At 35.3% G+C, this 14429-nt stretch overlaps 1 protein-coding gene across 7 annotated transcripts in view; it reads left to right on the top strand.

Moving 5' to 3' along the window:
- Positions 1 to 14429, top strand: part of macf1a (microtubule actin crosslinking factor 1a) — a 976441-nt gene that overhangs the window by 956101 nt on the left and 5911 nt on the right. For 4 of the 7 annotated variants that reach the window (XM_051936317.1, XM_051936316.1, XM_051936312.1 and 1 more), the window contains 5 exons: positions 3993 to 4010; positions 5040 to 5157; positions 8638 to 8670; positions 9601 to 9812; positions 13302 to 13413. In XM_051936317.1, the coding sequence (XP_051792277.1) occupies positions 3993 to 4010; positions 5040 to 5157; positions 8638 to 8670; positions 9601 to 9812; positions 13302 to 13413 (493 nt within the window). The remainder of the gene's footprint in view (positions 1 to 3992; positions 4011 to 5039; positions 5158 to 8637; positions 8671 to 9600; positions 9813 to 13301; positions 13414 to 14429) is intronic. The other 3 variants (XM_051936313.1, XM_051936314.1, XM_051936315.1) reach the window with 3 other exon arrangements.

The raw sequence follows: 14429 nt of genomic DNA, 5'->3' as shown, positions 1-14429 counted from the left end.
TACGTGTCCGGATGACGCACGTTTAATACGGAGCGTTTGCCCGTATCATTCTGGAGTCCTCCACCGGTAATACAGAGCTTCGTCCGTACTATTACGTGGTGCATTGTGGACTACTGCGGACCCCGTAGTTCTTCTCGTTTCAGTTTGTATCTGTGGTCAGTTGAGCTCATGTTTTTCAAGCTTTTGAATTATGTCTTCATTATCTGTAACCTGCTGTCCATGTGCGTGGCCCCCTTGTTCAACCTGTTTATGACGTTTTACTTTCCTTTCTACTCTGTCTTTAATTTCTGACCGTGCTTTATTCTGGTTTTGTTTCAATGACACTTGGTCCGTGGTGATTATATGTAAAGGAGGCAGTCAAATTTTCCCCTTTTGACAACAACGTGTAAATTCATTATTTGTATTGCCAGTTGTTTCTTCTGGGAAGTTAAGTGAATGACAATGATTGCAAATAACATTCATTAATCCCAATGAATTTTCCTCAATAGTGGACTCATTATTGAAGGCGTTGTCAGCCAACTGGCGTAAGCATTTAGCAGGTGTCTGGCGTTGATGTCCGCGACGGGCATGTTTTGCTTGTGGCGTTTGACTGCCGCGTTGTTGCATGTACATTATTTGTGACACGCTATTTTGTAGTTTTAATTGATTTGCCACCGCTTTGCGAAAAGTCCGTTTCAGTCTACGTCGTGCATTGGATAAGTAATAAGGAGGATCGCACTCACTGTTAATATGTAGCCTTTTCTGCAGTTGAACGGTTAATAGTGCTTTATTGTAAGGAGATCCACCTATGCTCACACCTATGCTGCCTAGTGTGAAGGTGTTCAGATGACGTATGTTTAATATGGACGTTTCCTTTAGAAATGTGGTTTTGGGTGTCACTTCTTATTGATGGGGGGGGGGGGGGGGTTGAGGATTGTTGTTGCGCGAGCGTCTTCTTTCTTTTTGTGTTCCATGGGCTTGACACCTATGCCGACACCTATGCTGCCTAGTGTGAAGGTGTCGACGTTCACTTTAGAAGATGTGGCTTTGGGTGTGTGTGTCCCGTCCCTTGCTTGTAGGGTCTGTGGGGTGGTTTTGTGTTCTTTTTTTTTGTCTTCTATGGGCTTGTTGAATCCCCCTCTTGGTGTGTGTCCCGTCCCGTGCCTGTAGGGTGGTGGGGGGGGGGGGGGGGGGGTGGTCGTGCCTTGCTGTTGTGCGCTCGTCTGTTCTTTTTTTTTGGTGTGTTTAGTTTCGTGTGACTCCTTTTTGTATGTGCTCACTCCTTTTTTCTGTGGTCTTGTCCGCCACTCGCGGCCCCTCATCCGCCTTTGTCGCCCTCTTTTGTCCGCCTTTCTCCGACTCTCGCGGACTCTTTTTGTGCCTGCGCCTCTCGCGGCCCCTCATCCGCCTCTCTCGCCCTCTTTTGTCCGCCTTTCTCGGCTCCTCAGCCGACTCTCGCGGACTCTTTTTGCGCCTGCGCAGTACGTCTTTTTGCAGCTATGGCCCATCGCCGGATGTGCCTGCGTCCATCATCCGGTTTAGCATTCTCGGTTAGTAATATAGATTAGGACATCAGAGAGTTTATAATGAGTCAGGAAAACTTTTATAGATGTGAGAGTAGTCATGTCTGGATTAGTTATATTGATTATGATTACTGAAATTAGAAATACGAAATTTTCATCATTTTTGCTTTGCACCCTCTCCCACCATAACCTGTCTTCTGTGGGGGAGTAGTGAAAGCTTTAGTTTGTCAAAAATTTTGATCTCTGATTTTTGATGGATATTGACGTTTTAGGGTCCCCGATACCAAAAACATCAATATCTTGATGATGAGTGTGTGTGACTGTGTCTGTGTGTCACAGTTTCTTAAGGACAGTCTAGAGCTAAAATGGCTGGATGGAAAAATACCAAACATGAAACGTATGCCTGTTATGAGATGCAAATGTGCCGATTAGTTTTTGAGCCAAATCATGCAAGAGAAAGAGACATTCTAAAGGAACCCTCAAATATCGTCTTATTGTCAACTGATATCGTACTGACATATTTTATTATCAGAAAGATCAGCATCAGAGCAGTAAATAATTACTGAAATTTTATAGAATAGTTTGGGTAAATTGGTTCTAGGACACAAAGCCTAGTGACGTTCACATCCAAATTTTTCCTCCTTTCCTTTGTTACCACTGCTTTGGTCCCTTTAAGTGCAGCTAAATGATAATACATAAGGTTAATTAATTCATTTAAAACAATATGTATTTTCTGTGTTCTCTTGTTCCTATGATTTTTCAGAGAATATTCCATATGCAAAACATTTTCTCACTTGGAACTCTGCGTGTACAGTGTTTTTAAATGGTAACTGTGGTACTAACATAAATCATTAGGAAAACTTTGAGTCCATAGTATGTATTGGTTGTTTAATGCAAAGTGTTAGAATTAATGATAAATGATAAAAAAGTTTTAACTTTTTAAAGTTTTCATAAATTTCTTGCTGTAATTACACCATAATGTCCTTGTTTTATACATATTTTTAAATTTCAATTCCTTAATTACACTTTTTTTTTGCAATAATGAACAAAGCATAAAATTACTGATTAGTCTGTAATGTGAATGGTAAAATTGTTGAGAATGATCTATCTTATATGTAATGTACTATATATTTGGCAAGCTGAGTTTATACTTTTATAAATACTCTGCTTGTCCGATATTTCCACTCTTAAGAAAAACTCCTTTGAATATTGCCCTTCAGAATCACCCAAATGTACAAAGTATACTGTAAGTGTATTTTTTGGTAGTTATTAAAGCAAAAATGCACTCTCAGGTATTTTCTTTGTTTTTTTTAGTGGTATAAGCAGTGTTGAAACAAGTTATCTTCTTATTTGATCAGGTGTTATAAACTGTTGGTGTTAGGCCATTATTGTAAAATAAATATGTAAGCACCTGAGAAAAATGTTAAATATTTCCATAGGTTTCAGATGCAATCACTCAAAATGAGTTAGGAATACTGCATTATGTTGCATGCAGTCATACCACTTCAGAAATTTTCAGTAATGTGGCTGTAGAGTTTTATAAAACCAACTGAAAGAGCAGGGAATGCTTGAAGTGGCATGTGAAGCATTTCAACTTCTACTAGATAAACAGGTTCAAATCTCAAAACAAGGATCAGTTACAATCTTTTTCCATTAGAATTTAATTTGTATGCTGTTTAGATTTTTATTGGTTTTAAACTGTTACTATACTGTAGGTTGTGAATGCTAAATGTGTTTTTCAGGCACATATTCACACAGCAAAACTCATTTTGGTTCTAAAATATAATGCTAATAATAAAAATGCAATTTATTTTATTGTTATTTTCAAGACACACAAGAACAGATGCCTGTTACCACAACTAAAAAAAATATTGAGTTATTTCACAAATGTATTACATTACCTCGCAAAGATATTGCCTGTGATATCATCATGAACATGCATGCTTTGGTCATCTAGTAAATGCCAGAGAGAGAGATTCTACATGTATCTGTAATAAATAACTAGATAAACATTTCTTTTTTTGAGATTGACAGAAATAAGCTTCTACATTTAAGGTCACATTACAAGATAAAACCATAAACTACAAAACCATACTTGTGTGCAAATTATAGGAGGATAGAACAAATGAACATTATTTGGCCCCATGGGGTTGTGGATTTTGGCAATATTGTATTAGAATAAGTAAGAGAAATATCGGAAACCAGTCCATATAAATAAATAAACTAACAAATTTGTGAATCATACTCAGATCTACGTTATTTATAGGGTTAGATCAAGTTCACAACTACACTGAAAATCATAGCATGGACAAATAAGCCATTATTGTTAAAGAAATTGCTACTGCTAACTGCCCAGCCTCCTGCACGTTTTGCAACATTATTTTACCTTGCTTGAATGTATTCCAAATTTTCTAAAGCCTCATTTACTGAATGTATTGTCTCACAGTGTTTTTTCTTTTTATTCCAAATTATCCCTTCTCTTGGATGTAGTTCTTCCTTGGAAATCAGGTAAAGTATATGGATAACGTTTTATCATGCTTGGTATGCTATGGTAGCAATCAGGTTGCATGATCAGGATGCAGATGTGTGCTCAAATTTATCTGGGCTAAATCAGTATGTAAAATAATGTTATGCAGGTGTTCTATCATAAATCATTTGTATATATCTTAGTTTAGAACTAGCATTTTAGTTTTGAGTACTTTTTGATTTTCTCTGTAATGTTTGCATTGATTTGTGGCATGTTCCCTAAAATACATGTCTCCACTTTAAACGACAGAGACTTTATGTGGTTTTTGGCAACTGTTTTTGTCTTGTTTGAAACCTTTTACCTCAGGTTTACACATTGATTGTCATTGCTCTCTGTCTTGCATATTTGTGTAATTAATTTTATAAAGGACTAAAATCTTTCTGAAGCACCAGATTACCTCCAAATCAATAGTTAACATACATGGTGGAATAAAAGATTTTGCATCCATATTCTTGTTTATTTTCTTTTTCTGTTGCTTGCAACATTTAATAAAGTAATTTTAAAATGATCAGTTTAACCAACTGTAAACAGACTTTAATTATTTGTTTATAAATTTAATTTTATAATTAAAAATGATGAAATATAGATGGATTAAATAAAAGGCTGTAGGTCATGTACCTGCCCTTACACAATATTAATGTGCAGATGCTTTCATTTCAAGGCCTGGTGGTCATGTGTGTGGAATTTGTATGTAAAAATAATTGCTCATTATTTATTTACAAAAATCTTGATATGTACCATTTTAATTAAAAAAACAGTATTCTTCAATATTCAGCTCCATAGAATATCTAGTAGACTCAAGATTATTTTTAAAATACTGTTTGTTTTATTATCTCTGTAGACTTTCTTTAGATTTATCTTTGTGCCCAGTCAGATCTTAAAATGTGTCTTATTGTGCATACAGTAGTAAAACCACTTTTTAAAATATACCATAATTGTTTCATATTTTGTTTACAGTATGTAGAAATCATTGTGTCATACTGACTCATCTATTGTAATTGCTTTCATAGTTTGGTGATTCCCAGCAATTGCGGCTTGTTCGTATTTTACGCAGCACTGTGATGGTGAGAGTAGGAGGTGGATGGATGGCTCTTGATGAGTTTCTGGTTAAGAATGATCCTTGCAGAGGTAAGGAAAGTTTAAGTAAACTAATGTTTACATGCTGAACCCCTTCCATTATTGCTTTGTATGGTATTTTTGTATATATTTTATTTTTTCATCTTATGCATAATTTGTATTCTTCAAATATGCTCTAATTAATGTAGTTGTTGAAATTGTGTCCAGTTGCATTGAGCATTTTTTTCTTTAAAGCACAAGGATACATTCATTTTTAATATGTTTTCTGAATGATATATGTTGTTAATACCTGGTGAGAAATTGTCTTTTTCACATGACTATTGGGGGTAAGAGCGCAGGGTCAGTATGTATAAATAATATGACCAGAAGTAATATGTATTATTGCTGGCATTTTATAATAGTTTTTAGGTTATGTATTTGTTTCAAAGCCTCAAGTGGTAATTACACTTTCCACCATCACCAGGAGCCAGTTGTAATCAGTCCAAACCTGGTTCATATTTATTTTTTACCTTTGTTTCTTTTGGAAAGTTACTGGGCTAGACACATTTTTGTTTAATGCTTTTCTGTTGTCACCAGAGGCAGATACAACCTTTTTTTGTCATGCGACAGTGAAAAGTCAATGCTAGCTGGGTTCTATACTGCAATATAGCAAGGAGAGGGAGGTCTGTTCCAAAAATGTCACCAAAGGAATGAAAGAATATACTTAATCACAGGTTATTTGCTACACCTTGAATTTGATGATGTTTGGCAATCAAAAGTTACAAGGGGGAAGAACAATTTTCTGTAACCCACAAAATTAAGGAATGTTTAACAGAGACCAACATAAATAATAAGAAAAAGACATAAACAGTATATTTAGTTGATACTAAACAGCAATATTAGAAAATAACACTAAAATGACATCTAATTTCTTATTTTAAAGGCATTTTTTACAATACACATTTCAGTTAGTGATGTTATAGTCCAATAAACAGGTCTAAGATTGAATAGAGAAGACTGTATCCATAGATCTGCAATTAGGATCACTTGGGTGTGTGCCATTGCTTGCAAAGGAGCCTTAACATATGTGAGAGAAAAAAAAATGTCTAAAAACAGGAAACGTCAAGGTTTTTGTCTACAGGTATAGGCATTCACAGCAATCTACTCTTCAGCACACACTCCTGCCCCACTTCAATGCTCATGATGATAAACCTGTCCAATCAGACCCAAATAAAAAGCCCGTAAAAGAAAAATATTATCCTTGATTGATTGACATGAGTGGGGCATAATCAGATCTGGTGTCTTATAGGTCTCTTTTATAAGATTGTACATTTGATGTTTTACAGTGCAGCAAAAACAGAAAATGTCTATAATCATGGTCATTCCAAACAAGTGGTGCAGTGGGAAAAAAAGAATAAAAAAGATAGTAACAAAAGACTCTGTTGTGGTGAAAACTGTACCGGCCATTAAAATATATATATATAAATAAAGCAATTAGAACAAGCCATAAATAATGAAGTTTGGACTAATGACCTTAAATTTAATGACCTTAAAGATTATCAAGAGAGGGCTGGTATCACTGCTTCCACCAGCTTTAGCATCAATGCCCAGTCCAGTTCTGCATTGTTAGCAACGATGTGGCAGACAATGAGGCAACTGCAGGAAATAAGACATACCAACAACGGCAAACACAAACAAAGGACCTGTTTCCAATCTTTTACTTTATTTAGCCACAAAACGCTCAGTCAGATATAACCTTAAAATTGTTCAATTGATGTTCATTAACTGCAATATTGGAATAAAATTTGAATTCCAGAAGATGAGAATGTGATGGTGCACTTATCAATTAATTTGTTACATCCATTGCAATACACAGATGAGCAAAAGGAAGGTGAGGTTGACCCGGTATAATTAGTGAATTTTTTCCTACTTTAACTTCTGCACCTGACTTCTTATATGCCTGTGTGATGTTCATAATGTAATGTTATAGCAATAAAAATGGCTCAACGAATGTAAAAAAAAACAAAAAAAAACTATACTTTAGTATGTCCAAAATCTGACATTGACATGTCAACAAAGGGTTGGAAACAACAGAACACATTAACTTCAAGAAAGTTCAGTGGCCTTTGAAGTCATGTTTGGACAAGGTTAATAAAATATCCACACAAACATAGAAAAACCTGTATTACAGTCCACCATAAATTACTGCATATAATAAAGCATGTAAAACAAAAATTACCTGCTTGTTTAAGGCTTCATTGACTCCGTGTGTATGTTTAGTTGCAGTACACATTTTCACATAGTTGCAAGTTTCATATAGCAATTATGTTGCCATCTACATTGAAATGGGCATGGACTGTGATATAATTAAATAGTGAAACATATAATAAATCAATATAATACTTAGCAGAATCATTTTTTTAAATAACCTTAATAACCTACTGAATGAAGAACTGAACTGCATCTGGGTAGCAACAGGAGAGGGATGATGGGGTGTAGTACACTCTTCTTGTCCACTTTTTTGTAAACATTTTTCATTTAATAGGGAAGAAATAACAGTGAAAAATCAAAAACCACAACACCTATAAAAAGAGAGACTACCAAACAGTAACCTGAGAGATTACAGCCTGTGGCACATTGTGGATGGTGAGCTTTTGATGTAAATACATTATAACAGAATAATTTTCAGATAGAGTGATTACAAATAGTAACAGATTGGTGTACAGTTAAGTAGTAAAATTCTACAATGAACAGTAAAAGATGAAAACGCAATATAATTATTAGTTTACCACTGTAATTCCATACCAAATCCATTAACATGAAGACAGCAATGCTGACAAAAAATATAAAGTTGACTTTTCAGGGGGTCACCCCTTGCTTCCCCCAGCGGACACCCATAGAAATGACATCAGTTACAGATGTCATAGTAGACTCAGTGTATGGTGCCTCACTCTCAGCAAATCATTGTCTTATTGACCAATGTTTTCCCTTGAGATATTTAAACTGCACCAAATCTCCATTCATATACTGGAAAGTATGGGCAAAACCACCATGATAACCAACAGCATCTTTTATTGGTCCTTTCAAGTTGTTGATCGTGCATTGGTCTCCTAAATGGGCTTTCCTGAGCACTTTTTCATGGTTCCTTTGACTTTTATTATGCTGTGAAACATCCACTAATGGAGCTTGTGCAAAGACAAAATGTTTATTTCATTTGTTGTTATTTTCTAAATTCTGCTGGTTAGCAACTCAGTTAAATTAGTGAAGTACTGTGTAAATGTACTTCTATACTGTATGCAATGACGAAATCAATTCCACTTCTCCTTCATTTACAGTAATGTATATTTACCTTCAGTTTAATATCTGCTTTGGATGATTGGGTGGAAAATGTACTCCTGCACAAATGCCATGCATTTATTTTTCATTAATACTGTAATTTGTTACCCTACAATAACCCCCCATTTTTTAATATATTGTTTAATGATGTATGTTTGTATGTAGTCTTACGGATTTTTCCTTTGATGTGTTCTTTTCTAATTTTTTTCTCTGTAGTGACAGCCACAGCTGGTTATTTCTGCTGTAGAGGTATCTATGTTGAATGAGCTCTAAATGCCTGCTCAGTTAACTGGCTTTTGCAGCTTTTGTTTATTCTACTGCAGTCAGATACAGGGTCATGTGTATTCCTTTCAGTTAGTTTGATGCCTTCATCCAACTTTTTTCAAGATTCACTGGTGTTGGAATTTCTGTTGAAGAAAGAAGAAAGTGAAGTTGTAATGATAAAGCTTCATTCAAACTTCATAACTATGGATAAGTTTGTTGACTTTCTGATGAACCTTTGGAGTAAATTAAAAGTAAATTAATCCTTCCAACACTAGTGTGTCCTGATGCTAGTAGAGCTGTTTTAATATTAAATAGCACTGTATTAAAAGGTTTGTGCTTCTCCGCCTCATTATGTGTTTACAATCAGACTTCCACTTTGTTCCATCTACTAAAGACATACATGCATTTGTTTAATAAGATAAGCATGGCTTGTAGCCTTAATTTTTTAAAGTGCCAAGGTTGAAACCATCCTGCAGTTGTCTTTGTTGCATATGTTAGAGGTCATTTGCTCTGCACACTGAACGTCTGTCACCTGATCAAATCAGCAACATGTCTGGGGCTATAGGTTCAGCAAAATGCTTTGGTTTGCAGTGTGTGAAAATCTGACTGATAAGAACTTAAACGCTTGCTGAGTGTTCTTTACCTGGCTGTTTCCCCTAGTGTTTTTCTGCTGAGTTTAACAAAAGTGTGTTAACCCTCCTTTTTAATTATTTGTTTGTCTTCTCAGGCAATATAAGACAAAAGCATAACTCACAGGTTCTAAATGTTGGTGGCAAGATTTTCTTTGTCTTTTTGCATAGAGTGTATTGAATAAACACATACATTATAAGCTTTGTACACGTATGTTCAAATTATATGAGAAAATTTTACTGTTTTCTTTTCATTTTATGACTTTTTTATGAATATTCAATACAGCACGTGGAAGAACAAACTTGGAACTGCGAGAGAAATTCATTCTTCCAGAAGGAGCGTCACAGGGCATGACTCCCTTCCGATCCAGAGGTCGCAGGTCAAAGCCGTCTTCACGTACAGCCTCCCCAACTCGTTCCAGCTCCAGTGCTAGTCAAAGTAATCACAGTTGCACCTCTGTCCCATCCTCCCCAGTAACTCCTGCCAGCAGTTCCAGAGTAAGTAACAATTAACCTGCCAGCCATTAATGAAACATTTAATTCCTTTGCCAATCATGAAAAATGAGTCATGCAGTTCTCTGCAGGAACCTCAGTTCATTTAATCGTACCAGCAATTTCATTCTTGCAGTCAACACACAGACTGTGTAGCATAGATAAAGGATGGAAATATGAATGGACCAGTAAATTATAAGCTTCAAGCAACAACATAGTGGTGTTCCAGCAGCCGAGTACAACACTGGCAGCTGCAACAGTTTATTAGCCGTCCTCATAGCCACCTTTACCACTCCTCAGGAAGAAGGTTTTGAATTATTTCAACTCCTCCACTTGTGGAAGTAGCTGTTAAGAGTTCCTGTTAAATGTCATACTTTGTCTTATCCATTGAAATGGATGTGAAGGTCTAGAAAATTTACTGGTAAATTTCCCACATTGGACTGGGTAAAAATCAAATGAAACTGCAATATGGAATTTTACCTTTTGAGTTACTGATGAGGTTTATCTACTTTCAAAAAAGCTAAAAACAAAGTGCTAGCATAAGAAAATGTTTCAGCTTATTGTAAACAGAGTCAGATTTATGTAGCTTGGTCTTAAAGACTGAGTTGATTTCCATAACATAATTTACACTGCCCACAGTTTTTGTTATTAAAACATGCTTTGCACATAAGTGTGTATTTGTTATCACATTAATGGCCTGCCTCTAGCAATTCACCTTCAATAGTGTCTGAATGAGACCGTGCTCAGAATTTGCTTGTGGTATGTCAAAATATAGTCAAAATCATTTGATTTATCTATGTTATCAATGCCACATAAACACAAAACAGCTCTGTATACGGTATATACAACATATTTTATCTAATGAGTAGTACATACTAATAATTATTGAAATGACATTGTTTTCAGTATTACTGTATGGTCTTATTTCAAAGTTGATAGAAACTTTGAAAAATATTACTATTAGTGTAAACAATTATGTCTTGTGTGTAAGAAATGCACAATTTTAAATTTACAAAAAGGTTTTTTTTTTTTGTTTGTTTTGGTTGTATGTCATTCTGTTTTCTATTTATTTATTACTGGTGACCTTTCTCATCTTCACAGAAGTAACATACACACAGTTCAATTTTATTAGACTGCTTAAAAAGAGCATACATAACCATTTTATCACATTAGAAATCATTATTGCCTTTTGCATTTACATAAGACATTCAGCATTTCTTACCAGAAAAAATATTAATGGTTTAATTTTGTTGGCAAAATATAGATTTCTGCCTTTTTGGATGTTTTAAATTATTACAAACTATATTACTGTTTGTTATACAGAAAAGTAAGGCTAAGAAACCTGCCTCGTGTTACATATTTTACCTGCAGGCATGCTACTTTCTGATTCATTTCTGTCCAGCCAACCTTTTAGGGTTTACACCCCCAATGTGCACATTTACACTCGGATGTGGGTCAAACCAACCGATAGAGAACTTGCCTATGGGAAGAAAGTGACCTGTTTCACCTTTACATGTTACACAACATTTTAACAACAAAGTTGTCTGATTTCACATGGCTCTTGAAACACTTCTCCTGTTATTGTGGTAATAGATATAGTGAAAGCAGTTTCTTCATATAGTGTAAACTGTTATTATTAAAGTGTTTTACACACACTGTTAATATTTGAGAAGACTAGTGCTCGCTTCGCTCGCCAACCCCCGTATTTGATTTTCCGGATATACACTTTTAAGATTGTCTTTTCTTTGAATTGTTGCTATTTCATTAGTTTCACTTTTATTTCAGAACTTCTGTAAAAACAATATTTGTAATCTTGCGAGTCCCAATATGCTTAATCTTTTTAATGAGGTCAGGATAGGTTTCTCTGTTTGGAATTTCAGCATAGACAAAACAATCTACATCATCAGCATTTAATAATTTTTTTTTTTTTTACAAAGTAACAAAGTAAGTAGAGTTCTGCATTGGACTCCTGTCTGTAAAGTCATGCTATTTTCCTCTTCCAGTTCCAAAAGTACATGGGTTTACCAAGGTGATACCCCAGCTTTTGTCTAGGTTTTTGTACAAGGGCTAGACAGAACGTTTTTGACTCCTGGGGTAAATTTAGGTTTTTAAATAAGCAGTCAGATAAATATATATACACTAACAAAGTAACCAATAAATGCATGTGCAGTAAACTCAGTTTTTGAAATTCTCAGGATTCTTTATTTGTCACATGCATAGTTATACAGGACAACATGCAGTGAAATGCATCTTGATCCGCTTATCAAAAACATTGCAAAGTTATCAGTTAGATTAACAAAAAGTCATAGATCGAAAGATAACAGTATAGTAGAACATAATAAATAAGTAAAATTATGTGAATAAAGTAGAATTAAGTGTTAAGGTGCAGTAGTGTAGTAATTATTGTGCAAAACCAAAGTTAGACTGGTGCATAGTTAAATGAGGCAGTTTGTTTGTTTGCACTACTGCGATCTTTACTTTTTTATATTTTCTAATTTTCCTACTTTCATATCCTTTAACTTTCTCCACATGTGTATAGCGCCAATGTTTTTTTGGTTTTTTTTTTTTTTGGAGCCTTTCTAATTTCCCTGGTTTCATAGTCTCTAACCTGCTCTGCATGTGTTTAGCACCAACGTTTGTAAACATCTCTATGAAGTTCTACTTTGTCATTTTACTCACTGTCATTTAATTAAGAGCCGGATTGGAGGTGCTTTTTTTTCAATTCCACTTGTTCCGGGCTGATAATTACTTTCCTTATTTTCTGAATTTGCACCTCGATTATTCTTTTTTGCTCTTTTTTCTGTCCAGCGCATTTGAGTCTCTTTTCTCAGCGCTTTTCTTTCTTCTTCGTTTAATCGTCGACGTTTCATTTCGACCCTATTCATTTCATTTCTACCGTATTGACCTTATACACTTTATATGCACTGAGAGCCCTGGAGCTGTGTGTGCTGCATGACTGCCTTTACACTACTGATTTTTTTTTTTTTGATATTGCTTGTAAGTAGGGTGTGTCTTGCAAGACTCTCGTTCTAAGTTCCTGTGAGATGCACCGTGGCAGGTCTCTTTCGTCTCGCGGGTCTTTAAATTATCTTCCGAGAAGATCACGTATTGTAGACAATCAGGACAGGGGACAGGATTTCTTTTTATAATAGATAGATAACATACAAGCACAGGTCTCTTTCGTCTCGCGGGTCTTTAAATTATCTTCCGAGAAGATCACGTATTGTAGACAATCAGGACAGGGGACAGGATTTCTTTTTATAATAGATAGATAACATACAAGCACTAATTATAGCTAATAGTTTAAACAAAAAAAAAGAAGTTATGATGATCCAAATACTTTATAAGATTATTAAAAGCTCATCCTGTTCTGTTTTTGTACATCTTAACCTCAAAATTAGGAGCTTTTCAAACAGCTGGTTAATTTCTTAAACATTCTGTATATTATAAGCCTTTATTGTATCAACTCTGATCAGTCCTTCTTATCATCTTCAGGTTGTTTCTGGATCAAAATCAAAACGGCCAACTTTTCACTCTACTCGAGGAAACCTTGCAGGAGAAAATGAGAATCAACCTTCTCCTTCCAATGCCAAATCTAAATATAGTGGTGAGTTATTTCAGACACATGCCAAAGAACTATTTTTTATTTAATGTACGTACAGCTCATACTTATTAGTCCCGCATGTTTAGTTTGGTCTGGCATATAAGTAAATAAGATAGATATGGTAATGACCAAAAAACACCCACAAGGGAAATTCAGAGGGCTCCCTTTTTCTCACAACCTTTCTGTCTTGTAAGTTTAGTATATTTTTCTAAGTAAAAGGAGACAAAGTACTAGATGAGTCAGATTTTTAACAGCTATATTCACCCTGCTGCATTCTCATCAATAAAATGCAGTGAAAAAATGTTAATTAATTCTGCATCTCAAACTGCAACTCCAACACAAGATAAACAGTGTATCAGAATTCATGCATTCATTCTCAAATGCACTTAATTCAGTTCTGGGTTGTGGAGGGCATGGGCCTACCCTTGTACACATTTGCATTAAGACAGGGCCAATTAATACTTGTCATTGAACCTGACCTGCATTTTTTGGGATGCAGGAGGATGCATACCCTGGGAAAATGCACAAAATTCATACAGGCTGTAAGTGGGTATAGCATTCAAACTCAACACATTGTATCAGTGATGCAGCAGTGCCAACCTCTGTGCCACTAACTTTTAGTCTGGGATTGGCCACGACTCACAGGTTGGAAAACACTGATCTAGTGTCAATAACCATGTCAAAAGGATCACCATTGACTCACCTCACCCAAGTCATCTCTTGTTCTAAAAACTCTCCTCTTTTACCCCCTTTTTTTTTTTTTTGAAAGGGTGAATACCTTGTGTAGAATTTGTTTTTTGTTACTCAGATGGTATTCTTGGGTCTGGTACACCCACAGTGTTTTTGGATTTTTAAAATAATAAAAACATAATGTTTTATGTCAGACATTGAAAATCGGTCCCACATACCCAGTAGGCACACAAGGCTTAAATGCTTTAGGTTAATTAAAACTAATAGACACCTAAACAGTTTATTTCCCAGAGCCATAGCCTTCACAAACCAGTAATTTAACCAGTCTT

The sequence above is a fragment of the Erpetoichthys calabaricus genome, chromosome 14, assembly GCF_900747795.2.
Source record: "Erpetoichthys calabaricus chromosome 14, fErpCal1.3, whole genome shotgun sequence".
Classification (NCBI taxonomy): Eukaryota; Metazoa; Chordata; class Cladistia; order Polypteriformes; family Polypteridae; genus Erpetoichthys; species Erpetoichthys calabaricus.
Note: the sequence above shows the minus strand (reverse complement) of the source record. Positions and strands in the feature narration are given on the sequence as shown.